The sequence below is a fragment of the Struthio camelus genome, chromosome 4 (assembly GCF_040807025.1).
Source record: "Struthio camelus isolate bStrCam1 chromosome 4, bStrCam1.hap1, whole genome shotgun sequence".
In the NCBI taxonomy this organism is placed as follows: Eukaryota; Metazoa; Chordata; class Aves; order Struthioniformes; family Struthionidae; genus Struthio; species Struthio camelus.
Window position 1 is genome coordinate 44,781,360 of NC_090945.1, and position 24,754 is coordinate 44,806,113.

At 38.7% G+C, this 24,754-nt stretch overlaps 1 protein-coding gene across 2 annotated transcripts in view; it reads left to right on the top strand.

The window, feature by feature from the left end:
* PALLD (palladin, cytoskeletal associated protein) overlaps positions 1 to 24,754 on the top strand; it is a 158,327-nt gene that overhangs the window by 116,848 nt on the left and 16,725 nt on the right. For both annotated transcript variants that reach the window (XM_068942439.1, XM_068942440.1), the window contains exons 10-14: positions 446 to 1,138; positions 13,756 to 13,891; positions 16,918 to 17,019; positions 19,134 to 19,355; positions 24,307 to 24,456. In XM_068942439.1, the coding sequence (XP_068798540.1) occupies positions 446 to 1,138; positions 13,756 to 13,891; positions 16,918 to 17,019; positions 19,134 to 19,355; positions 24,307 to 24,456 (1,303 nt within the window). The remainder of the gene's footprint in view (positions 1 to 445; positions 1,139 to 13,755; positions 13,892 to 16,917; positions 17,020 to 19,133; positions 19,356 to 24,306; positions 24,457 to 24,754) is intronic.

Here is a 24,754-nt window from a genome sequence, read left to right on the forward strand (position 1 = left end):
CTGAACATTTAGCTTTTTTATTGACTTAATTAGCTCTTTTGAGTGCTTCTGTGTATTAGTTTTTTAGTCACAAAGTCACAGAATGGCCAAGGTTGGAAGGGACCTCTGGAGATTATCAAGTCCAACCCCTCCTAGTCTTTATTGTTCTGTTCCTGTTCTGTTCTGAAATGTCTTCAAACTTCTTTATAATGTATCTTTTTTAAAAAATATAAAGTTCTTTTGACTTCTGTTTTGCATATACTTTTCCCCCCTTCCTGAGGTCAAAGAAGGCTTTTGTAGCGAAGTTTTAGGTCTGAAGAAATAAGGCTATTCAAGATGTGCAAATACTTTGAACTTTCCCTGGCTTCTGACTTTCCTAAACCGTAGCTCAGCGTTTGGAATTTTTACCTCCTTCGCAACCAGCACCACATGTCTGATCGTCTTTTTGTTTCTTTCCTTTGTACAGGGACCCTCTAAAAATACAGCAACTGCAGAACCAAATTCGTCTGGAGCAAGAAAGTGGCCAGCGGTATCATCACCAACAGCAAGCTGATCACCACCTGCACCCTCCCTCTTCTCCTTCCTTTCCTCCTCCCCCCTCCTTCCAGGAGCTTGAATCCAGCCAGTCTGTCACTTCTGTGCCAATGAGTATTCTCAACTCTCATACTTCTCCCACCATGCAGTCTTCCAGCTCCTTCAACTATGCTCGGCCTAAGCAGTTCATTGCTGCTCAGAACATCAGCCCTGCTTCAGGTTATGTGACTCCTTCTTCAGGATCATCTACATCCAGCCTTCCCTCTCCTATGTCTCCAACTGCTTCTCAGAAACAGTTTGGGAGAGCTCCTGTCCCTCCTTTCTCCCAGCAGTTTGCTCCAGAAGGGGAGTACCCATGGTCTCCTTCCTCTCCATCCCCTCCCCCACCACCTCCACCTGTCTTCAGTCCAACCACAACATACCCTGTGTGTGATTCCTTTCCACTTCCACCTCCTCCACCCCCTCCCCTTCCTTCAGTTTCTTCCCCTTCCCACAGCCTGTCTCCAACTCCTAGATTTTCTAATTCCGGCCAATCTCCAGCAGCTTTTCTCAGCTCCATGCTGCCATCCCAGCCACAACCCGTTTCTGTCAATGCACTAGGGCTCCCGAAAGGAGTGACACCTCCGTAAGTATCAGTTAATGAGCTCCTTGAGTTTGACTGTTGTGAAGATGTGTTGAAGATTATTGCACTTGCTTCATTTCATACTTTTCTAGGGTCCTTTACTGTTATCTGTTACCTGACAGCCAGAGATGCACAGATTAGTTGCAATGTGTCTGTGCTAGAAACTGAATATATAGTTTGTTTTAATCCTCACAGAAGTGAGATTCTAGAAGACTCCTACAGTGGGAATGGGAGAGGCAAGAATCTCACATTTGTAATTGCAGGTGATGAATTTATGAAAGTGACAGCAAGAGGTTCTCATGCCCAGGGCAGTGGAAGGAGCGGCAAGAAAACCCTTCTCATGGGCCAGTCACCTTAAAGTCGCGCATAAGGTGTGACTCTGTTCCCATTATTTCTGCACATAGAGAAAGATCAAGGAAAGAGAAGATTGTTCAGAAGTCTCTATGGCTTTGTATATACACCTTAAAGTATAACGTACTAAAGTATACCTCTGACAACAAAGTGATCATAATGGTGTATTGACTTTTGCCTAGAGCTTTTTTTCTGAGGAAGTTTGGAAGGACAGTGTTTAAGCAGAGGATTCAGAAGAACAATGCATAAAAACAAACAGAACTCCTCCCCCTAACAACTCCACATATTTGTTCTTCCCTTTTGTCTTCCCTCAAGGCCAAAGTATTATTTTGGAGCATGTCAGCTCCCATCATAGATCAGCTTGTCTTTCCACTGGCACTAGATTCTCATTCCATCCCAAAGAGAACAAAGAGAAATGCTTAAAAACAAAAATGAGAATAGCTGTATCCAAAGCTTATTTATAACTTTGTCTAGAAGTTTTTCTAAACATATCTACAGTATCTAGGTGACTTGCTCAGCTACATACTGTTGCAGTGGGAACTTCTGTTAATTCATTCCAAGATTCGCAAGGGAAGAGAAGGAAGAAAGCAGATAGATATCAAAGTCGTAAATCATGTATAGTCTTTAAAAAGCGTTTATATATCTGGACTTCTGTCATGTGGCTATTATGAAAACTGGCCATAAAACAGAATTAAGAGAAAAATGAACAGTACCATTCACTCTTGTACTCATTCTAACCGTGATTTTCTGTCTTACTGTGTTCTTTGCGCTGGCTGAGTTTCTTTATTGATTCTGACTGCTGAAAGTTGTATGATAAATTTACTGGCAGCTTGGCAGGTAAATACAGCCCACAAAAGCCTGAAAGTATCCCTTGTTTGTCCAAAGAGGCTCTAAAACAGCTATATAGTTCTGTGTGCATGTTCAGTTGTGCTGCATAGGGTAATCTGTTCTAGGCAACTGTTGAGGACTGGATTCCCTTTTGACTTTTCCTTCTACGTGCCACGATAGTGGCCACAGCAGCTCAGGCCTCTCCTATACCCCACAGATGTTCAAAGCAGCGTCTTTCCCTGTGACACTGCATTCACACATGCCTGCTCTCTCTTGAGGCAGACAGCTCTATTCCTCCACCTCATTCCTGTCAGTCTTCAGACATGAACACAGCCTGAACTGTGCAAGGACGCTTCCCGTTTCCCCATGCCGCTCACTTCTTCTGCCCGTGCAGCCAGACTGGGTGTGCATATGGCAGTGTCCCTCCCTTACCCAGGACATGGCAGCAGCCTCAGGTTCTGAGCTGGGCAGGACAAGGTGCTTGGTTGTTTGACCTGCATCCCCTCAGGAAATGTAGTCCAGATGGGAGCTGGATCATGTTAACTATGCTGAGTATTTGTGTGTATAACTTATGTATGTATATGCATACACACAAGTGCGTATATGTATATACACACAAAATGTACATTAATCATCTTAGTTATACTAGTCAAATATTTAGAAGTACTGCATGATGGAAAAAAAACCTATCGTTAGTATCTTTGATGCATGTTTTTTCCCTGGCTGCTTTTCTTTCATTTTACTGTATTAAGTTATGATTGTCTGATGTCTTTTGACTTACTGAGTTAATAAGCTATTTTTTCCCTTTCCCATCGTTCTCCTGCTGCTCTCCTGAGAGTTTCTCTCCCCAGAGTTTCTCTCTGCTTTTGATCTCTTCTACTTTGTGCTACAGTCTTGGTTCTTCTAGCTTTTCTTCCCCTTTCATTTTTTTTTGCTTCATCTATTTCCTCATCTTCTGTTCCATTCTCACAAATCCTCTTTTCCTGAACGTATTTATCTTCTGAGATGTTGCAGTTTCTGAACCACTTGTCATAGGCAGTATCCTCAGCCTATAAGAATATCTCCTTGTTAGAAGTAAACTTAGCCTCTTTGGTGAAGTAGTTGTTCAATGCCACAAAGCAAATCTTTGAGAGAGGAAAGAGTCTCCCGGGATCAGACTAACACCACACATGTATGCCATCCCTTCCCCTAAATATTTCTGTCGCCTCTCCCTCTCTACATACTTGGGTACATTGCAATTTCTTGTAAGGTCTTAGGCCTTAGTAGAAGAATGAAACCTAGCTGGTTCTGAAGGCCTTGAAAAAGGAGACTTATATGATTTGGAGTCTAGTCTCACCATGTACTCCATGCATCTCCAAGGTCCATTGATTGAAAAGAATGATAACTTTTCCTGACAGTATTCTGTAGCAGACTGGGTGCAGGGAATCAAAGTTTTGCTTCAGCTTGTCACCTAAAACTTTAGTAAGCCATTTAACTTTTGTTTCTGCTTCTTGATCTGTCATATAATGGTAATATTGGGACTATGATTGTGTGTTGCTGACGATAGTGAGCTAGTCAGAGTTTGAATTGTCCTTCATGGGCACAAAATACAACTTTGACTAGAGACTCCAAATACAGTGTCTGAAGTAGTGGGATTCCTCTTTAGAATATAATCTCATGATATATATAAAATACATATTTTTACTTAAGTGGAGGTAGACTTGGACCTGTGATTGGTTTTAAATACTTATATGCTTTCATACCCAGTGCCTTTATGGGTAGAATGCTCTCAAAATAGTTTTCCTGTCTGCTTTCGGTGCTTTCATGACTCCTTTCTCTTCCTTGTCTTGTCATTTTTTTGTTGTATTTCAGGGTTGGTAATTCACTGCTCAAGTTTTGATTATAGGGTCTTCTTGATTATATGGTTGTTTACTTTCTTCTCTCCCAGGTATGGGCACCATGCTATTGATAGCCAAATATCTAAAGGAAAAAATTGTTATTTAGCCTTATCAGAGTCTGTAATTACCCAAAAAACATTATTTGACTGAGTAAAAAGTCCCACAGACTATTTTTATAAATTATGCTTCTTGATATAGTGTGGAATTTATTAAATAATTGTTCGATATTTTTCATACATCTCATTTGTTTTTCATAACTAAATCTTTACAAAATTACACGTCTGCCCCTCAGTTACAGTTTCCTCAGAATCAGTAGCGGTAGGCAAGATTCTTGTTTTCTCTTGTTTGCTTTTCTGCTAGAAGCAAAATATAGATAAAACAATAAACACTCTATCTGGAGCTAATATATGTTTGGATACTGTTAAAGGCAACATCACGGAAGATTTCTGCAAAAGAGAAGATAAAATGGATCCTGTCTGGTGGTGTACAAGCCAATAGAGTCCTCCTTGCTTCTCATGGAATCAGCTCCCTCCATCAGCTTTCTTAATGCATTTCCTTTCCAGTATATGTATCATCTTTGCTCTGCTGCAAAGAGGAATAGCTGCAAGGAAATGTTGTGCCTGTTGTTATATACAAGCTCAGACAAAATAAGTATAACTCTCTTTTCCATCCCTGTAATCTGTCTGAGAGCTCTGGGAAAATGAGCAGTAAATACCATACTGATGTTTCAGCTAAGGACTGAAATTTTCCTTGGTTGTGCACCCTGAGACTCTGTGACAGTATTATCTAAACCAGTTTGGTCAAATGAATGAATATTTTTTCTAGTCAATAGATTTGGAGAAGGTGCTTTTTTTTTTTTTTTTTTTTTTTTGGTATGTGCCAACAATCAGTCTTACAGCCTGGCCTGAAGCGTGGGAGCCCCTAGAGATGAATTTACTAGATCTTATTTGAACATCTGAAACATGAAGAGCAGCTTTGTGTAGTTAGTACCTAGTAATTCACCATTAAATACTTATTTGCAACAATTGTATGGAAAATGTTTCAGTTGAATAAAATGTATCTCATTTTCCAGTAAGCTCTAGTCACTTTGTAGTTACCAGCATTTTCAGGCTTTGGCTACAGCAATGGTAACTGAACAAGTTTTAGCAATAACTATCTTTTCTGATTGGGCAGATTTGAAAATTTGATGTTTTGCCAGAATGTAGTCTTATTAAATCGGAAGAGAAGTCCTGGTAGAACTCCACAGCTAATTAAATACCTTAAGAAATCATGAACACTCGTCACTTATTTTTGAGGTGAAATCTGGCTGGAATATTGCTGTTGAATACTGTTCTTAAGAGTCTCTATTCTTTCTTTCTTTACTTAAAGAAAGCTCTATGGGTGGGTACATGAACTGGGCTCAGGTTAGCTTTCAGCTACAAGACTTAAAAGGAACAGAGTCTGTGTGACATAAACTAGAACTGAGTCTTCCCCTCCCCCCCCCTTCTCCACCCTTAAATCTGTAGAAGCTAGGATCCAGTCTTTGCCATTCATCATAGAAAAATGAATTATTTATATCTCTATGAAAATAGATGAGTATACATTTTAAATTATAGGAAAAGACAAATTCTGGGTAAGCATATATACTGATACGTTTATATGAGAATAAGTGAAAGCAAAATTTAATCCCAGGAGAAGGATTAAGTGAATACTTAGTGAATAGTGACCTAAAAAGAACATAAATCCTGCTTCAGGAAGGAGTGGAGTTAGTCATTGAACCTGGAGAACTGTAATCTCTTTCGAAGTATAAAAAACATATATCGTCAGCTACACATATATCCTTTTGAAAGGACCTGAGGTATGTAATACTTTTTCTTTAAATAGATATCTTCAATAGCATTGCCTTAGTCACAAACAAGAAAAAATCTGACAGTAGAGAACTGATTGAAGTACATGATTCTAGATTTAGTACGTTCTGGTTTATGTATAAATCTTTCAAATGGAAAAGAAAACATTGCTCTGAAGACAAGGTAGTCTACAGTCTCTTGTAAAATTAAATAAGCTTTTATCACTGTACATGATAAATTTAATTACTGTTTCTAAAACTTTAAATCAAATCTTAAAGGGGATTCTGTGGGAATCATGAGAATAGGAACATCAGAGAGAGATCGGCATGTTTTTTTTTGCCTTGTTTGAATCCAAGCTGCTGGTCTGTTCTTTCAGCCTTGTACTGTGACTTGTGCGTTGAAATCTATCTCAAATACTACTGAAAGGCAAATATTTTAGTAATCTTTATGTCCCTTGAGTAGGTTAGCAGTGCTGGTGACAGCTATAACGAAAAGGTACGCTTCTCCGTGTTTTTAATCTTACAGCTTTTAACAGTCTCTCATTACAAATGCCAGCTTTCATTTTAGAGTAAAATGTATTGCTGTCCTATGCAGACCTGAGTTTTATTTTTCCCATTTCTGTAAGTTACATCTGTCACAGCTGTAAAAAATTGAGATTACCTATGGTTTGATTGATTTAAAATAGTGACATGTTGCAGGGAGTCCCTGTTTGAAAATTCCGCCACCAAATGGAAGAGAAACGTCAGGATGATTTTCCTGCCTCTGAGGGCGCTCACGTCATCTTTATATGGTACTTATTCATATCTGAAGTTGCCCTGGGGCTCATGAAAACATATCTGAAGACAAATATTTCTGTCGTTGGAAAAAATCCAACAAATGTTAGTGTTTACTTTCACTCCCAACCTCCAATTTCATAGCAGTGGATCTCTCAGATTTCACTTTTATGTTCCACAGACTCTTAATCTATTGCCCCTGTCCATTAGACCATTTTTGTTTAAAGTTTCTTGCTTTAATATGTTGTCCCTCCTCCTCTCCCCATGACTTGGATTCTGATTGTGCCTATTAGGCCAACAGCTGTGTGGTTTATCTAGGTGTTAGATCACTTCTTGTTGACTGTGCTAAGAAACCACTCATGCTAGGGGTTTGGTTTTTTTGTTTTTGCACAATATGATCCATTTTTAATATGTATGTGCCAGTGGTTATCATGAAATACTTATTTCAAAAAAGCTGATATGGAACTGATGAATGCTTGTTTGTTCCACTTCAACTTTGAAATCCGTATTGTGCCTTGGATCTAATTTATTAAGTAAAGTTACTTAAGAATTCAAGAATTCAGCAGAAGCGGAGGCAAGCGGACAGTAGCCAAATAACCTACTGTATCTTGACAGTCGTTGCAACTGGAAAGGTTTTATTTTCCAGATGTTTGTGATCCATTTCTTTTTCTGAATGATTGTTACAGATGCATAAGAATCTTGTAAGATGACAAGTGAACTTAACTAAGAGAACTAGTGCGTATACCTTTCTGTTGAAAAGAGAGAGAGGCTGTTTGTAGCAATTCATTTAATTCAGTAAGACTTGCACCATTTTTTTATAGCTTTTTTTTGGCCTATCAGCATAGCTGGGGTCCTGCAGATTTTTCCTTTTGAGGGCTTAGTATTACAACTGTCTTATTTCATGCAGAGCAGGATGCCGCAGAACTCTCTGTGAATGTAAATGCCAGGTACAGATGGTAGTGGAGACCTTAGTAGCATTTCAGGAACTTGAACAAACGTTAATATTTTTGGATATACTACCTTTTCTCGGTCCCACGTAGGTTTTTCTTAACATGCTTCTGGCAGTTGTCTGTCTCTTCTCAAGAGCTCAGGACTGTGAGGACTGTGCCAGCCTTTTCTACATTCAGTAGCAGACAGTTTTCTTCATTTCTTCAGTTTCAGCAAAATGTTGGAAACAGTCAGAAAGGCAGATAAGATTACCAGTTGCAAAACAGGTAGTACTTTTTCAATTAATATCAAAATATGTGCACATCTTTTGAATAGCAAATTGTACTTATGGTAACCTGTGCAGCATGAAGCTGAGGGATAATTTGCTCAGGGCAGGAGCTGAAAAGGAGAATGTAAAGACAATAGCTCTTATTTTAGGAAGTAAAAATACATTTCTAAAGATAAATCTTAGAAAAATAAATTTTTGGTGGTAGGAACGCAGTTTGTAGGTGAGTTTTTGTCTTTATTGTCTAATCATTAAGAAGGATCAAATATGCTCAGAAATACGTATTATTCATGGCAGTCTTGATCCTATCCGATGCTGAGGATTTTTTTTTTTTTTTCCAACCACAGTTTCATACCTCTTTCTTGGGTGGTAGAAATAGTTGAACTCTGTTACCTTGGTTTCATTTTGTTGAAATCATCCTTAGTCAGGATTCTGCCTCAGGCATTCCCTTAAGTGCATTTAATGTCATGTTACTGAACAGAGCTGAATCTTAGTCTCCATAGTGTATATGGCAAGATCAGACTAAAACTTAATTTTAATATGCCGCTGCAGCTTCAAAGCTTGTGACCTGTTAGAGTACTTATAGTAATTTTGTTCTTACAGTACGTGAAAATGTGTTAAACAGACAGGAATTAATTGTATTTTTGGAAGGCTTTAGTTCTAAAAGAAGAATCAAGTTACTGTTCATTACCTCAGTACCAGAGAATTGATTTGGATTTCTGTGAAATTGAGCCATATTGGCTGCAAACAGGAATTTGTTCTTGGAAGGATAACAGCAGCCAGCCTGCTGCCCTTGTTTACACTGTAAAAGGCACATAGGAAAAGAAAGGGAGCCCATCCAGTGTGCACTCCATGTAATTAAAACATGAAAAATACTGCTGGTTTGGCTTGCTTTCTGAACAAATGTTAGAGCAAATATTCAAAATGAAGGAGAGACAAGCCAAGGTTGCAAACTTTGCTGCTGTCAGAAATGTGTGTGTGTAAATTAAGATGCCTGAGTTTTGGCAACTTCCTTGCGCCCTTTCTGGCCAAAAGAATTCAGACTCGCATGCTTATATCTGTGTCTGTATTCAGCCACGCAGTGATTTCAGTGCACATTTCAGAGGTGATTTAAAAGACAGTATGAATTTCAACCCGATTCTCAAAGGCTGAGAATTTCTTTGCATATTGGTGGTGGCTGTTGTGTGCTTAAGGCTAATGGTACCCATATCGTTAAGTGTGCCTCCTCCAACTATATCCTAGTGCCTTGAACAATCCCAGTACACCCAGGAAATGGCATCAGGCAAAGAATGAACATACAAATAGACAAACGGATTGACAGAATGTTTTGTTTGGTATTATCTCTGAGAAAAGATGAAAAGAAAGCATAGGAGCAACCAAGGAAGAAAGAAATCTCAGGAAGTTGATGCATCCAGATAAGGCATGTAAGGATAGTGAAAAATATTTGCAAAAGCAACTGAAGAAAGTTTGCTACCAGTCTACCTTGACCTGTAAAAAGTCTCTCACATTAATGGCACTGTGCCTTGGAGGATAGATTCACTGGTGACCTATTTGTCACCATTGCTTTGTAGCCATTTGGAAGTTCATCTCAAGAATATATCTTAGCAGCTAACTTGTCTGTGTATATGTACATTTGTATAGTTACATAAATGCATATAAGTAGAGAAAGAAGGAAAGGGATTCTAAAGAGGGATGGAAACAGAGCATCTGCAGGAGGAGTTACATTTCCTCATTTACTTTTTCCCCCAATATAAAATAGTCCTGAGACAGAGAGTTTTTCTAAAGGCATTTGAAGGAATTCTGGCTGACGTTCATTTGTGCAGTTATATTTCTAAACTGACTGCTTCCTTGCTTAAATACTTATATGTAAATGTAAGTAAAGTGAGAATCTTTCATTTTTCAGGCAAGTTGCCTTGACTGTGTTTTGGATGGCACTCCCCTACCTGCTGTGCAAAGCTGAGCTCGTTCTGGCATATAAGCAGAGATGTGGAAAGGCTGTTGGGGAGTCTGCCTCTCATGTTTAAAAACTACCAAAGATCCCCAGGCTATTTCTGAAAAATTCGCCTAGCCTGCTCTTAAATAAAAATGCCTTAGCTTCCTTACTTAACTAGTTCCAGTGTTTAACTATCAAGTCACTGTTGGTGGGTGGAGGGAAGGAGAAAGGAGGAGAATTCTACAACGTTTTTGTCTAATTGAGGTCTGTCTATCTTCAGATTAAATTATCTGCTTGTTGTCCTCAATGGGCAAGGAGAATCACTGAATGTCAGCTATTTTCTGATGTCTTATAGGTTTGATTGACCTCCTTATCCTCAGTCTCCTCTTTACCAGACTAAATAATCAAGATTCTCCCAACCTTATTACAGAAGTTACGTTTTAAAACGATCTTGGAGTTTTCTTACCTTCCAAACTCGTTTGCTGTATTTTTCATAACGTGCAGTGGTGAAACTGGACTCATTCTCTACCAGCAAGAAATAGAGCAAAATAATTAATTTTCATGTCTTAGGCTAATGTGTTCTGGAATTACATTTCTCTTGCTTTCAAAACTACTGCAGTGTTGTCCAAAGTTTCAATCTCACAGATTCTTTTCTTCTGAGATGCTTAGTGTGTTCGTGCTACTTTTACATTCAATGCTCAATGCTATCATGCTTTGAATTTCTTCCCTGAGTTTCTTCGTCAGCGTTAGACCACCTCTAGACTAATTATGAAGATTATAAATGACAGTTGTTACCTGAAAATGAGTTGCAGCCTCTGCAATTTCATTGTCATAAGCCAATTTGTGAAATGTGCTTTTTATTTCACTATTCCAATTGTTAATGTTGAAATGCTAAGTGCTGAACTTAGTACAGACATGTGGAAGACCTCGCTGGTCTATATTCTTCAAGTCTGAGAGAGAAAAATTCATAATTACCTTGGAATAGTTTTTCCAGACTGTTGTGCAGCCATATAATAGAAATTGCAGCCAGACTGTGTTTCCCTAATTTACTGGGGAACTACAGGAGCCACAAAGGGCTTACTCAGAAGCTGTAAACTGAAATGCAACTTCTTTTTGCGTCTGTCTCCATGCCAGTCAGCCTGACAGAGAGAGAAATTAGTGAGGCTAGATGTGATTCAATTTTCGTTGCCTTATTATCCTACATTGTTTTGAAATGGACTATAATATTATTTTCTTGTGCTCTAGGATGGACATTGGACTGACTGACATATAATTCCCTTGGTACTCCTTCCCTTTTTAAAAAATAGGTGTTTGCTTAGGGGCTTTCTGTATTTCAGAGATAATTGCAAATGCTTCAGAGAATGCTTTTACTTGTTCCTTGAAATCTACTCCAGAGTACTTAGCCTACCGCCTTCTTTTCATGCAGCGTTGTGAGTTTATTGGGTATATTGTGAATTTTACCTTTATAGCCTATTAAGTGCCAGGCCTAAGCTGGCCTTTTTCAGCTGACACTCTTTACTGTTTTCTTACTGTGTGAGATTTGTAGAACGTGAAATGAACGCTCTGTTTCTGAGCGTATGGCTTGGAATTTTCAAGGTAGGGCGCAAGTCTCCATGAAGAGTTGGCACAGGACTTCTTCAAAGTGAAGCCAAAATCTGGCCTCCAAGTTGGCCAGATTTTTTTCTTTTGTTTTGTTGTTATCTGAAGAGTGACAACATTGAGATCGGTGGTGGTGCTGGACTGAGTGGGGTTAGAAGCTGGGAGGTAAGAGAAGAGACTCTGTGGAGAAAGACAAGGAGAGCTAGAGGAGATGTCACCTTTCCATTAGCCTTCCTGCAGTCAGTCAGACCTTGTTGAGGAACCTTGCCTCTTCCCACCTTCTTTTGGTCTGTTTTCCTTTCGTATCGTCCTCTACCTTTGCAATCCCAAAATGTCTTGAGTTATTGGAGCCTCTCTTCCTTAAAGAGACTTTACCCCTTGTTCTTGGTATCTCTCTGCCTCCGTGTAGATGGGATAGTTTTCCTGACTCCTTCCCCAAAACAGTGTCAGGGAGAGTTTGTTTTACTTGTGACTGAGAACATCCCCAGCCACATGCTGAGGAAATTATTCTGCTTGGTGACTGACAAGAGCTCAAGCTAGCTGCTGAATATTTCTAGGGTGAAGGATGTTGTTCTCTGATTCTCTGTGACTAATATTAGACAGACAGGCAGCCATTAGGCAGTGACGTTTGTCTGTTCTGCTGCAGTTTGATGTGAAAATACAATTCTTTTTACAAATATATCACCCTTTTCCCATTTTACTTTCAGTAACAGAATATGAAACGTTTTAGGCATTTCGATAGATATGTTTCCAATTATTGTCTTCTCCATCTGTTCAACTGATTCCTTTTTGGCTTTTGACAATGTATGTGTATTGTTTCATTTTAACTACTACTAAAAATTACCATCAAAGACACTTTCTGAAGACCAAGTTTAGTCTACCCATGTTATAAATACATAATACCAAACAATATCCAAGAATATTTGTTAACTCCATGTAATTCTAGTTTAAAATTTTTGTGCTAGTAATTAAATTGTTAAGTTGTGTGTTGGAAAGAAGATTACCCATAATTGCTAGTCTCATTTTTTTTTCCATCTCTGTCGTCAGTGAAATCCTAAATTTGAAAGGATTTGAAGTGTTCCTTCCAGAAGGGGAGATCACATGGTTCCTAGCATTTCAAAACAAAGGAAAGATTTTAATTTAAAGTAACAGATGGGTTTGGATTCTAATTATAAACATTCTGATATGTGAGAGGGGTTTGGCAGTTTACCTGGTTCCATATTTTGCAAAAGTCATTCCCAGGTAATGGGTTGAGCCGTAATTAAACACTGAAATTTGGAGGGGGAAAAAATTGTAGAGCCAGTATGTGTTTTAAATGATATTATGCGACTTCACTGGAGAAATATGGCATGCTCCAAGTTTAAAAAAATTGATAGCAATGTTTATTTCTTCACAACTTGAATTGTACATCTCATCTTCATTATAAAACACCATCATTGGGCATTTCCAGCAAAAGAGTCATGATAACGTTACTGAAAAGCGTTTAATATTAGCGCAGACTGGAGAAAAAAAAAAATCCTAAGCCCTTCCAAAAGGTGGGAGCGACACATCCTGAAACTGCAATCACATCTTCCAGACTGGTGCAAGGAACAGCTTAGCCTTGTGAACGCTAACTGCTGAATGGTTGTCATTCTGCTATGAAACCCTGCTGCTGAAAACTGCTTTGCAGGAATGATTGTATCTTTTGTGAGTGTAACCTAGACTCTGTGAATGGCTATTCTTTCAGAAATAACATTTACATATTGCCTTCTGGGTATGTATTCAAAAAGATAGGAAGAGTAAACATTATGTGTTCAAAAGCTGTTACAAGGATTAGTTATTAAATAATACAGGGAATTAATAATTAACTGTCTTGTTATATTCCTTTATGATCTTTATTCTTCTGGTACTACATAGAAATCTGGTTCACTTTCCGCTCCTGCTTATCTAGTCATACTTTCTCTTTCATGCTTCCCGTCGTTTTGCTTTATTGTCCTTGCTCATCAGTCTCCTCTTTGAGTGCATGTTATTTGCAGCCAGTGCTATGCTGTCCTGGGTCCTATTTTAACTAATTCTTGAATAAAGCATAATGTGAATTAGAAGGGGCAACATAGTAAGTGAGATGCCCGCGCTCTGAAGGCAAAATGTAATTTTCTTCACTAATGGCAGAACTTCATCCAGTGACTCCTAAATACCAATGATTTCAGGAAAACTCATGAGCTTTCTTGTAATGTTTTGCAGGGGATTTCCCAAGAAAACAGGCAGAACTGCTAGGATAGCATCAGATGAAGAGATTCAAGGGTCAAAAGATGCTGTAATTCAGGACCTGGAAAGAAAACTTCGTTTCAAGGAAGACCTTTTGAACAATGGGCAACCGGTATACAAATATAAAATATCCTGGGGAAGGGGAGTGGGCATCAAGGGTAGTTTTTTCAGATATCCTACATATAAAATAATTGTGTGTATAGTATTTTTTGTATTTTATATATTTACTGTTTTTAACGACATTTTCCAAAGCTGCATTTCCTTAAGTAATCATACGATACATTTTGGCTTATCAGTCCCCCTCATGTTAGACAACTTAACTTCGAATTAGCAAAGCAGTGGCAGTCTCAGAGAGGAGTTCCTGCAGCAACTCTGCACCGTATGTACCTCATGGGCTTGTTCAGCCTCTGAGGCCGTTTGCTTTTGGCTGTTCATCACTGCCAGGTGGCCAGTCAATCAGCATGCATGTAGCCCTTGATCAGTGTGGGCTCATTGAACGTTCTGCCCAGCTGTCAGACCAAACAAAGTGGCCATCAGGTTGGAAAGGATAGGTGGTAAGTGGACATCATAGGGGACAAGGTAGTTGGAGAAACAAATCCATTAGGAACCAGGTATCGTTAGATTCTGTGACTGTGCGACTTTTTTGACCATGAGGATAAAAAACAAATTAAGCTACTAGTTTAAACACTGTATCAAGAGTTAACAATCTACTTGAAGAGACAAGAAATGAGATAAAATGGGCAAGTATAACAAACAGTTGTAATGCACGGTTGCAAAGTTCTCCATTCAGTTTTGTTCATTTTAGATATGCAGAAAAGATAAAATAGCAAATTCTTCCTGCTGAGAGTTGATACGAAGCAACTCTCCTAGGACTTGATTACAGTTATTAAAGGATTAATTTAAATGCCTTTGAAGGAGGAATCTCTTTTAAGAGGAATATAATTTTTAAAACGTAGGCTGTCATCCGTATTTTGTCTATGAAGTGTTTTCAAAAGCATCTCAGTGACTTGGGATACCTTTGTGTCACTGAAAGTTAGTGTGCTTTAGGTTTCTCAGCACCATATTCAGAAGTTTGTTAGTGTTTCTGAGATGTGGACTGTGGTGTTTAAGTTCAAGCCTATTGACTCAGACTGACTACTCCAGAGCTGCCGGATTCTGGTTTGCAGCAAGGTGAATGGAGTGAAGTAGGGAAAGTGTTGAGAGAGTGACTAGTGCTGCTGTACTTACCTTCTCCACTGACTGCGCAGAGTCTGGCAGTTTCCTTTCGTAGTTGAGCAGAATCACCCTGGCAGTGTATAAGTTCACGTTTTTCATAGGAGCTGTGCCGAACATGGCTGTCAATGCCTATTTTGGAAAGCGAGCGAGATGTTTGGCCTGGACCTACGAATGGAATGTCCTGAGAAAGCCCACATGGCCTGAGGAAAGAAAGCTGGGATCAGATGATGTGGTAGCTTGAACCAAGTTAACTCTGTGCTTTTGTGCTCGCCTTGAGGCTTTTGCCTCACAAATTCCTGTCCTGGGTGATTCTGTTTGTGTAATCATGGCTGTGGGTGCTTGGAGTGATCACAGAAGAAATTAAAGTGAAGAAAAGTTTATGATTTGTTTAGATGTTTGTAACCAAGCCAAGACTAGTACCCAGTTTTTGTTAGGTCTTAGCTTGCTACTTTAGCAGTGAGCAGTGAGTTTGCCTTCCATTCACTGACAATATTTTTGCAATATTGGTATGTAAGAAAGTTTGTAAGTGCATTTAGGTGCATGAAGTGTGTTATTGAATGTAGAAGGAAAAATAATAATGGAATAATTGTATTGTGCCCTTACAAATTTTTTTTTTTTTTAACTTTCTTTACCTTCTGAGTGTAAACTGCCACTGTGTCTTCTTTAAGCTGTGTCCTTGATTTGCAAAAGAATAAAAAGAAATAGGAATTAAAAATCTAAAAGAAAATATTTTTCTATAAAACTATCATTATATTTTTGTCAAAATAATCAAGTGGGGTGACTCTCCGAGGCATTTTTGGCAGTTTGCTGCCCTGTGGTTCTAATGTAGGAATCAAGCAGAACAACTAGGAGTAAGGTTTGGGTTGATTTGACATGCACTTTTTTGATGGCCATGCTGATTTAAGCGGTTTCTATTGTTCATTCCTGCCCAAGTTCCTGGCAGGAGGATGGAAACAAATGGCAGAGTCAGGGCAAGGGTTGCTTAAGCCAGAAGAGCCACTGGTAATGCAAAAAAAATGCATTACAAGCTGCAGTAGAGATTTGCAGTTAGAAACATATTGCCACTCTTCTTTTATGAACATTACTTTAAATTAAATTTCTGCTAAATTGTTCAAAGAAAAACTTATTTTAAGATTTGTTCCTACTTTTTATAAAAAGATTTTGTGGCTGCTCAAAACGCCATAGTGAGCTTGTAAGTATCGATTGTCAAGTCCTCCAGATTCTCTCTGTGAAGAGACGATACGTGACAATTTGATTGGGTAGAATATGATTGTCATCGTATAGCAAAGAAAAGAAACTATTTTTTGGAATATCCAGAAGGAGTTAACTTATGATTTCCTCCCTTTGTAATGATTTTTGAAGGTGTGTATGCTTTGAACCTCCTGAGATAAGAGCTAAATGTTTTATTTTAAGGAATAAAATTAAAACTGCCAAGGTCTGCGTGACGTTTTAAAAATTGCACAAAAATTGTGTGCCACGCATGCCTTATACTTTCAGTCCTGTTTTTATATTGTTCTTGCCTAGGAAGAATATTTGCATGAAATTACTTCCTTATTGATGAGTAATTGTATCACCCTTTCCTGCTTATTACTCTTTAGAAGTTGTGATCCTGTATTTGCTTCCTGTCAAAATCAATTTGATGTCACAAACAGATGAATGAATTCCTGTAGTGAGGAGAAAGCAGATGGTTTGTTATGGTACAAAAATCCTATTTTCTGTTTAAGTGCTTTTTACAGTTAAAACACAGAATGAACAATACCGAAAATGAAGTACAGAAGCAAATTCTGTTGTTAAGCCAAATAATTTTCAGATTTCCCTATGGAAGCGTTACTTACTCTTTAACTGCCTTTATAGTTCTTAATGAGAAACAATAACTTTTCTTTCTTCTTTTTCCTTTTCCCCATTTTTTAATTCTTTGTTCAGAGGTTGACATATGAGGAGAAAATGGCTCGTCGGTTGCTGGGAGCAGACAGTGCTGCTACTGTCTTCAATATACAAGAACCGGAAGAGGAGCCGGCTATACAGGTGCTACATAACTCTGCACATTCATAGGAAAATAAAAATTTTCTTTCATTTTTTTTTTCCTCCCAGGCAGTGATTCCCTTAAAGACCTACATAAGACAGTAAATTACAGAAGATAGGATGGTTTTGATTACAGAAGTCATATGTTATATATCATTGAAGTAAACTGGAGAATCACATGCTATTGCTCAGTTTTTCCATACTGAATAAGGTTGAGAGTTCTCAAATGCCTGCTTTCCACTTTAAACTCTTCCGTTTATCCTATTCTGTCCTGACCTTTAAGTCTCTCAAGGCAAAAATACATCTACTATCTTGAAACCATCTTGTCTTTATGTGTGTAATCCGTACTTTTTGGATGCAGACCAAAAAACACAGCAGCTAGTCTGCTTGAAGGGCCAGGTACACATTCCCTATTGTCTGTTCAGATGCCAGAGCTGCTATTCAGAGCTGTGTAGCATCCGTTTGCTTATGTTACCACATGCAGTGCGTTCTGGTAAAAACTCTTGAGAAATTGTCATGGATTCTTCTTGGTCTTCTTTCTGCCTCTTGATCTTTTTTTCTACCCTTACAGGAAGCTCGCTCTATTGATGCTTCTGTAGTGAGTCCTGTGGATATTCAAAAGGTTAATGTTTTCACCTTTTTCTTTCTTGTTTTTCTTGTCCATTGATTTTTTTTTTTTTAACTGTTGTCTTTGCCCTTTCCCTGCTACTACTCTTGGTTAATAATAAGAGGTCCCCTAGCTTTTAATAACTGGGAGGATGTACTCCCTCCATGGTGTTAAATTCTGTCAATAAGCCTAATTATTTGAGTGCAGACGGCTTAACTGCAGTGCCTGGGCTGTTCCAGTATCTTTCTGCAGTAATGTTAACATATCCTGATACTAACTGTTTTGCATCCGAATCAGCTGCTCTTGTATATATACCATGTGTACTTCTTGATTTACTTTTATGATAAACTTTCAGGGAACAAAGAAATAAAAAATATCTGCAGTTTACAAAGGTATTTCTCTCTTCTCCTATTTTTTCCTTTATTGAGGGTTATGATCAGTTCTGTAACCAGCCCGTAGAAAGGCTACATGTCATTCCTAGACCAGAGTCAGTGATAGAGGATGGGGTATATGAAAGGGGCTTCATGCGAGATGTGCGTTGATCTTAAATAAAACAGGGTCAGAGACAACCGTCGAAGGTCATTTGAAAGAGTGCCTAAATTTCTGCTGACTGAGAGCATTGGCTAAGAGTTGGGGTGTGTGGGTTTTCTTTCCCCCGCCACCCCCTTGCTTCTGAGCTTTCTTACATTCTGGGATTATCTTGCTATGACTGAGATTCAACGCAGGACCTTCGTACTGTAAAGTAGATGGAGTGAACAGTTCAAGAAAAGAAATACTGTGCATGTCACAGAAACATTTCCCAGTGTCTAAATAGCAAATTTAAACGAGTAGTAGTGTTTTACACTGCCTGAAACATTCTACTCGTCTTTCTAAATCTTGAATGTACTCAAGACAAATTGTTTTTCTGAGGAAGAAGTTGTGATACTTTTGGCCAAGCAAAGGGGATTATGGTAACAGGAGTGAAGGGAGGCAACTGTAATAGTTTGCCAGTGGTGCCATTTTGTCATTGTTATTGGCAACTGTAAATAAAATCATTGTAGCCTTCTGGTGCAGCCTCCAGGACGGTTCTGTGCAATTTGCAAATGTGAACCATATGGTCTTTTGGCCATCTGGAAGCAAAACCTGCCCTAAATCTGTGTGTACCCTCAAGGAAATATTAGTGTGCGTCTTTCTTCTTTATGAACTGCTTCAGAATACTTTTATTCTTATAGGCTTTTTTTAAAAATGGAAAGAAAGCAACCAGTGCCTTTCCTTCCCCTTATAAATTAGACCTTAAGACAACATGAAATACAATTTTTGCCTCGTACCAGATGTCTTCATTGTTTCACAGGGAAGTTATTTGAAGGCATGGATTATAGTGTTTTTCTTCAACAAGATACAGTTTCCTTTTATATGTAAAATCTTAATGGATTGCCAAAGATCAGTAGAATAAAAAAAAATTGTTAGAAACACATCTTGCTACGCAGTGTGCTGAAGTTGGACGCTAGTATATACCTTTCTTGTTTCACAGGAGTATAAAGTCTCCAGCTTTGAGCAAAGACTGATCAGTGAAATTGAATACAGGCTGGAAAGGTCTCCTGTGGAGGAATCAGATGACGAGGTGCAACATGGAGATGATCCTATTGATAACAGTGCGTCACCATATTTTGAGATAAAGCTGAAGCATTACAAAATCTTCGAGGGAATGCCAGTCACATTTACATGCAAAGTGGCAGGAAACCCAAAGCCAAAGGTAAGGAAAGAGGGCAGACATTTCTAGAAGCACTCTTAAGAGTGCCATATTAGTACCTTACAGCGAGCCACCTCGCTGGACACCTGGACAGTACCACCTGGACAGTGGGCTGTGTATTACAGGAATAGCAGATGTTCTCTCTTGACCAGAAAGATCCCCGGTTGGTGTAAATTGTCAAATCTCTTTTGACATCGCAGGAATTATGTAATCTATACCAGCCAAAAATCTCACCATGAGGCCCCATCTAGCATATTCCTTCCTGAGACTTTATCTCAGTTATTTCCTCTACAAGTGATATTTTTATCATTTGCAGAGTTATCTTCAGGGTAGATCTGTAGCACAGAATGCAGTGCAATGCTATAAATCCCCATGTGAGGTGGCACGGTGGTCCCAAAAGCAGCCTCGTCAGGTTAACATGAGTGAGACTTGATGGTGATGTTTATGATGCTGAACTTGTGAAGGAGGACTAGGCTTCATTTCAGCAAATATAAAAGTACCAGCTGATGTGATACCTGTAGTCTGGAATAATACCTTTCTTTGGTAGGTCATGCTTAACCATTTCAAAAATTGCCCAGCAATCAACTGACTCATTTTGTAGCTGATGGACAGCAGCAGCTTCTTAAACTTCCTTGCCAAAGCCAGCATCAACCTGTGAGGTCCTTGCGGCTCTTACAGTGACCTCTTGTGGCTCGGGGCTCTTTCCCTCTCAGATACGCAGCCCATCTGCGCAGCAGCAAGGGCCACAACAGCATCCAGATCTCTTATGTCGTGCAAGTTCTACAGGTATTTAGGATTTTGAACAGAGATAAAAGCAAATGACTTGACATGTCCAGTTCTATAGCTACATGATGTTACACAAACTGTAAAAAGGAAAAATGGATTTTGTCAGGTAGCAGAGGAAGAATAGCAGGCAACTACAGCAGTGTACTTGCTAACTGTAGTTACCAAGTAATGCAAACCGAGAGGAGCAGATCTGTAGAGTGAAGTGTCCATCCCTGCATGCATTTCAGGAGGTTTTACTTCAAGCTAGCTCTAATCAGGTCCCATAGACTGAAGCAGATGCCGCACATTGGATGTATTCTTGGAGCACACATTCTGGCTTAGTTTCATCTGAAAGGAATCCAGTTCCTGTGCTCTAAGACCACTCCACAGTGTGAACCACTGCAAAGTAAGTCGGGATGATCAGTACGCTCATTGCAAAAACACGCTCCTGCTTCGAACTGAAGCTAGTGTAGATGCACGCTGAGAAGACTGGCCCAGTTGGACTGAGACCAAGCCTTTGATGTCCAGCGTTGCTTTTGAGTTGACTATTTATATTATAAAACAGTCTGTTACACTGAATAAGGGTGGAAGGCAAATCAGTTCATTGGTGTTGGAGGTGCAGTGTGATGCAGAGGTATTCTTTTTTCCTGAGGCTTATGAGTAAGGTGCTGAATGACCTGTTATGAGTCAGCCTTAGTCAACTGTAGCCATTCCCTGATTTTCACAGTTTTCAATTAAGGTGTAGTTTCACAGTCAACTTAATCTGATTTAAGACAGATGAAAGAGGATGTCACTTCTTCCTTCCCTCACTCTTCTTGTTTTGGCATCGGTGATTGCACAGCCAGGAAACTATATTGTTAGTACTTCCCCTACAACGCTGCATTGTAAAGGCATGCCTGATGTGAATACACTCCAATTCTGTGTCAAAGTATGCACACTAAGTGATTTTCTCTTGCACCTGGGACTGTGACCCTTTATTCCGTTCGCTTGCAGATGCTTTGTGAGATTTCTTAAATCGCTTGGGAGTGGAACCAATTTCAGTCCCCTTGGATAGCTACTTGTTAGCCGGACTGTGCAAACGTCAAAGGCTGCGTCTTCCTCTGAGAATGCCAAGATGGCAATTTTGAAACGCTCGATGGTTTGAAGGCAGCCTTTCTGCTGCCATTTGTTGAAGCTGGAAGTGTTGCCCGTGAATAAATTCTTTACTTTGGCAAATGAAAAGCTGGAAATAATTTACTAACTTAAAGCTCCTCCCTTCTAAGTGCTCTGTCAGCTCTGCCAAGGAATGGCTTTGGGAAGGACTGTAGTGTTTCTAAAATCTGGCATTCATTACAAGGGATTTTTCTAAGCAGAGTTATTGGCTTGATTATTTTTTCCCCTGAACATGCCATGTAAATTGAATACTGATGTGCAAATTCTGTCTACATAAATATGACTTTTTAAATCTGAATCTACTTTTGTTATAGCCTTCAGCATACATAAAACTATTTTCTCATTAAAATGAGAACTTGTGGTGATACAAAAGGGATTGTAGATTATTTCTTTTTAAGGGATACATCTCTTTAGAATTAGGATAATGCCATAAAAAAGGTTAAATGAGACTTGAATGTTGCACAGCGCTTGCACTGCTCTCTCTTGACATGGCTGAATATAATTCATAGTGATTAAAAATGACTGTGCTGCCCAAGATCAAAAACCCTTTTGTACTGTGTATTCCATTGTATTTCTGGTCATTACACATTGGTTTCTGAAAATCTGGTAAAAATAAAGGCAATCCAGATGCAGTGTTCAGTGCTTACATAGTTCAATGGCACATTTGTTAAAAGGTGTCCTAGAAAGAAAATACTTGACTACAAGGGCCATTGTATGCAGCAGTGGTAGTGTTTTACTTATTAACTCCATTTCAGATAAAGATAACATTAAGTATTTACGACACGTAAGTAAAAACCATTGATGCCAATGCTTTTAAATTTAGTGGAAATGAGTGGTGAACAACCTATGCATGACATTTGGATATCTGGTTCAGTTAATATTTGCATATATTTCCATTTAATAATTTCTGGCATGTCTCCTGATGTTTCTGATAAGTGCCTTATTATTAAATAATTACTACTTAATGCAGTCGATTCTAAGCAACATTATGAAACATGTAAGGCATGCAAGTTAAAACTCATTTTTGCAGCTATGTTGTTACCAACATCCATTAGCATGTGTATATAAGTGATCAAATATCTTGTGCATCTCTAGTAAGCGCTCTGTCAGCAGATGAGAAGACATTACCAAATCTTTTGTTAGCACCACAGAGTCTCTGCAAGACTGCTGACAGATGAAATGGGAAACAAGTATAACCAGCTATTTAGGAAATGAAATCATTTCTAGTTGCACATAATGCTTGTTAATATAAAAACCATACATGGTAATTAATTTTTAAGGGAAATTTCCACTCATTCCCTCCAATACATTTCATCCTCCAATCCGTTGTGTTTTAGTGAAATTTAAAAGTATATCCTTAGTTTTTCCCCAAAGTGAATGAAATTAGAGCTTTGAAATGTTGGCTAGTATGAAGAACCTGGAATACTAGATTCCATCAGGAATTCTTCTTTGCTTTGTCACTGCCTTTTTACTGGAAAACAAGCGCCTTTTTCTCACTAGAAGATGTAAGTTCTCACTTCGGATTTACACTAAGGAAAATGTGTTTGCTTTCCTCATGCTAAGGGTCCCAGTAATCCTGTGACGAGAATAAATACAATTTCCTTTGCCATATAGTAAGAGAGATCTGTCATCATCCGTTGTGTTAGTATTTCCTTCCTTCTGTCATAGGGGGACCTGTTCTTCTCCTCATCTCTTTGGCAGTAGCAGTGAGTCAGAAATGCTTTGTATTTGGATTTTCCTATTCCTGTCACGTTAAGAGAAATTACTTGATTGGAAAAAGGGCCTGTGTGGCAGGGTCGGAAGAGTTCCCCAGTGGTTCAAGTTGAACACAAATCCACCTCTCGAAGCTCTGGGTTAGTCCATCCCAAGCCCAGTTTGGTATCGGTATCTGCACCTGCTTTCCATCCATGTACATTTCTGTGTGTGTTTTCCTGCATATGCTGTATGTTTTTCCTTTGTTTTCAGCAGGATTCAGTTTGGAGTTTTATCTTCATTTTTAAAATACAGCAAAACACCCAAACCTTGTTCAAAATAGTTGAACCTTTTTTCCCTTCAAGTAGGAGGCATTAAAAACACATACATGTTTTTTGTGTAATTTATAAATTACTGTAAGATATTGTTCTATATACATCATTTTTTTGGCTCATCAAAGCTAGATATTGGGTCAGCCAGAGAATAAAATTATGTATCAAAAGTAATGGAAAAGACCTCTGTTTGATAGATAATTTAACTGTTCTGTACCACTTGAAACTTCAGTATTGTTGGCCTACAGTTATTAAAGGGTATCTATATTCTCATCGAAGTATTTCCTGTCCTGTAACAGTACTCTAATAGATGTCTATTTCTAGAGATGTCAGTCACATCTGAGTGACCCTGTTGGTTTAAACCATGTACTTACACTGAGTTGGCCTATTTGCGTACTGAACTTGTTCATCTCCAGTGAGAGCGGCTGAATCGCTTTCTGGCTTTTTTGGGCTAGTCCAGCCAGTGTAACGGATATGCAACAAAACTGACGTTTCAACAATGAGATCGTGACTTCTATTTCATTAATCATAGGACTAATCATTCCTATAATCATCTATTTTATGCTTTTATTTTCTGAAAAGACAGCAATAGCATTCTTCAGTGCTGTGCCCAACTTTTCCAGATGTAAGTGAACTACCATTTTAAAATTAGTGATTTTTATCTGATCTGGAACTCTTTTTTGTAATGACATTTCTTTAGAGTTCTTGAAGCGTTCAGGGGCTGTTCTGCCTTTGGGATCGGTACAGCCCTTCTTATACCCATGTCAATGTCTTTTGTAAATGTTTGTCCTGCAGGCGTTCTCTTTGAAAGATGGCTATTCTATAACATGTCTTTATTGAAACTGGTTCACGGAGCGTAGTTCTACACTTTTTTAACTAGCGGATCCAACTGTTTTCCTTATAATGCTTACCAGAGAGGTTTTCAGCAGTTGAGATTTGTTAGCATCGTTAATTGAGAAATGGTGGCAATGATCACACACCTCTTATCAGCCATGCTTTGTTTTTTGCTACAGATTTATTGGTTTAAAGATGGGAAGCAAATTTCAAAAAGAAGCGATCACTACCAAATTCAAAGAGAACCTGACGGAACTTGCTCGCTGCATACTACAGCCTCCACCCTGGATGATGATGGGAATTACACTATTATGGCAGCCAACCCACAGGTAAATGAAGGTTTGGCTCCAGTGCAAACATGCTTCTGGACATAAATCTTCAGAAAACGATCTCATCTTATGTTTGCATGATTTAATTAAATGATGAAGTCACCATAAACTATGTAAGTTAGATTTCTGTTTTCATCTTGCATTAGTAGGGTGGGACAACTCTATCTCCAACAGATTAGCAACTCAACAGCAATTTTTTCCCTAACGTTTGGGGTTTCAGAGGGGAGGCGTATTTTTTTTTTAATCACTATTTCACTATTCGTTTCAGCAGCTATCTCAGTATCTTAACTGAGCGTAG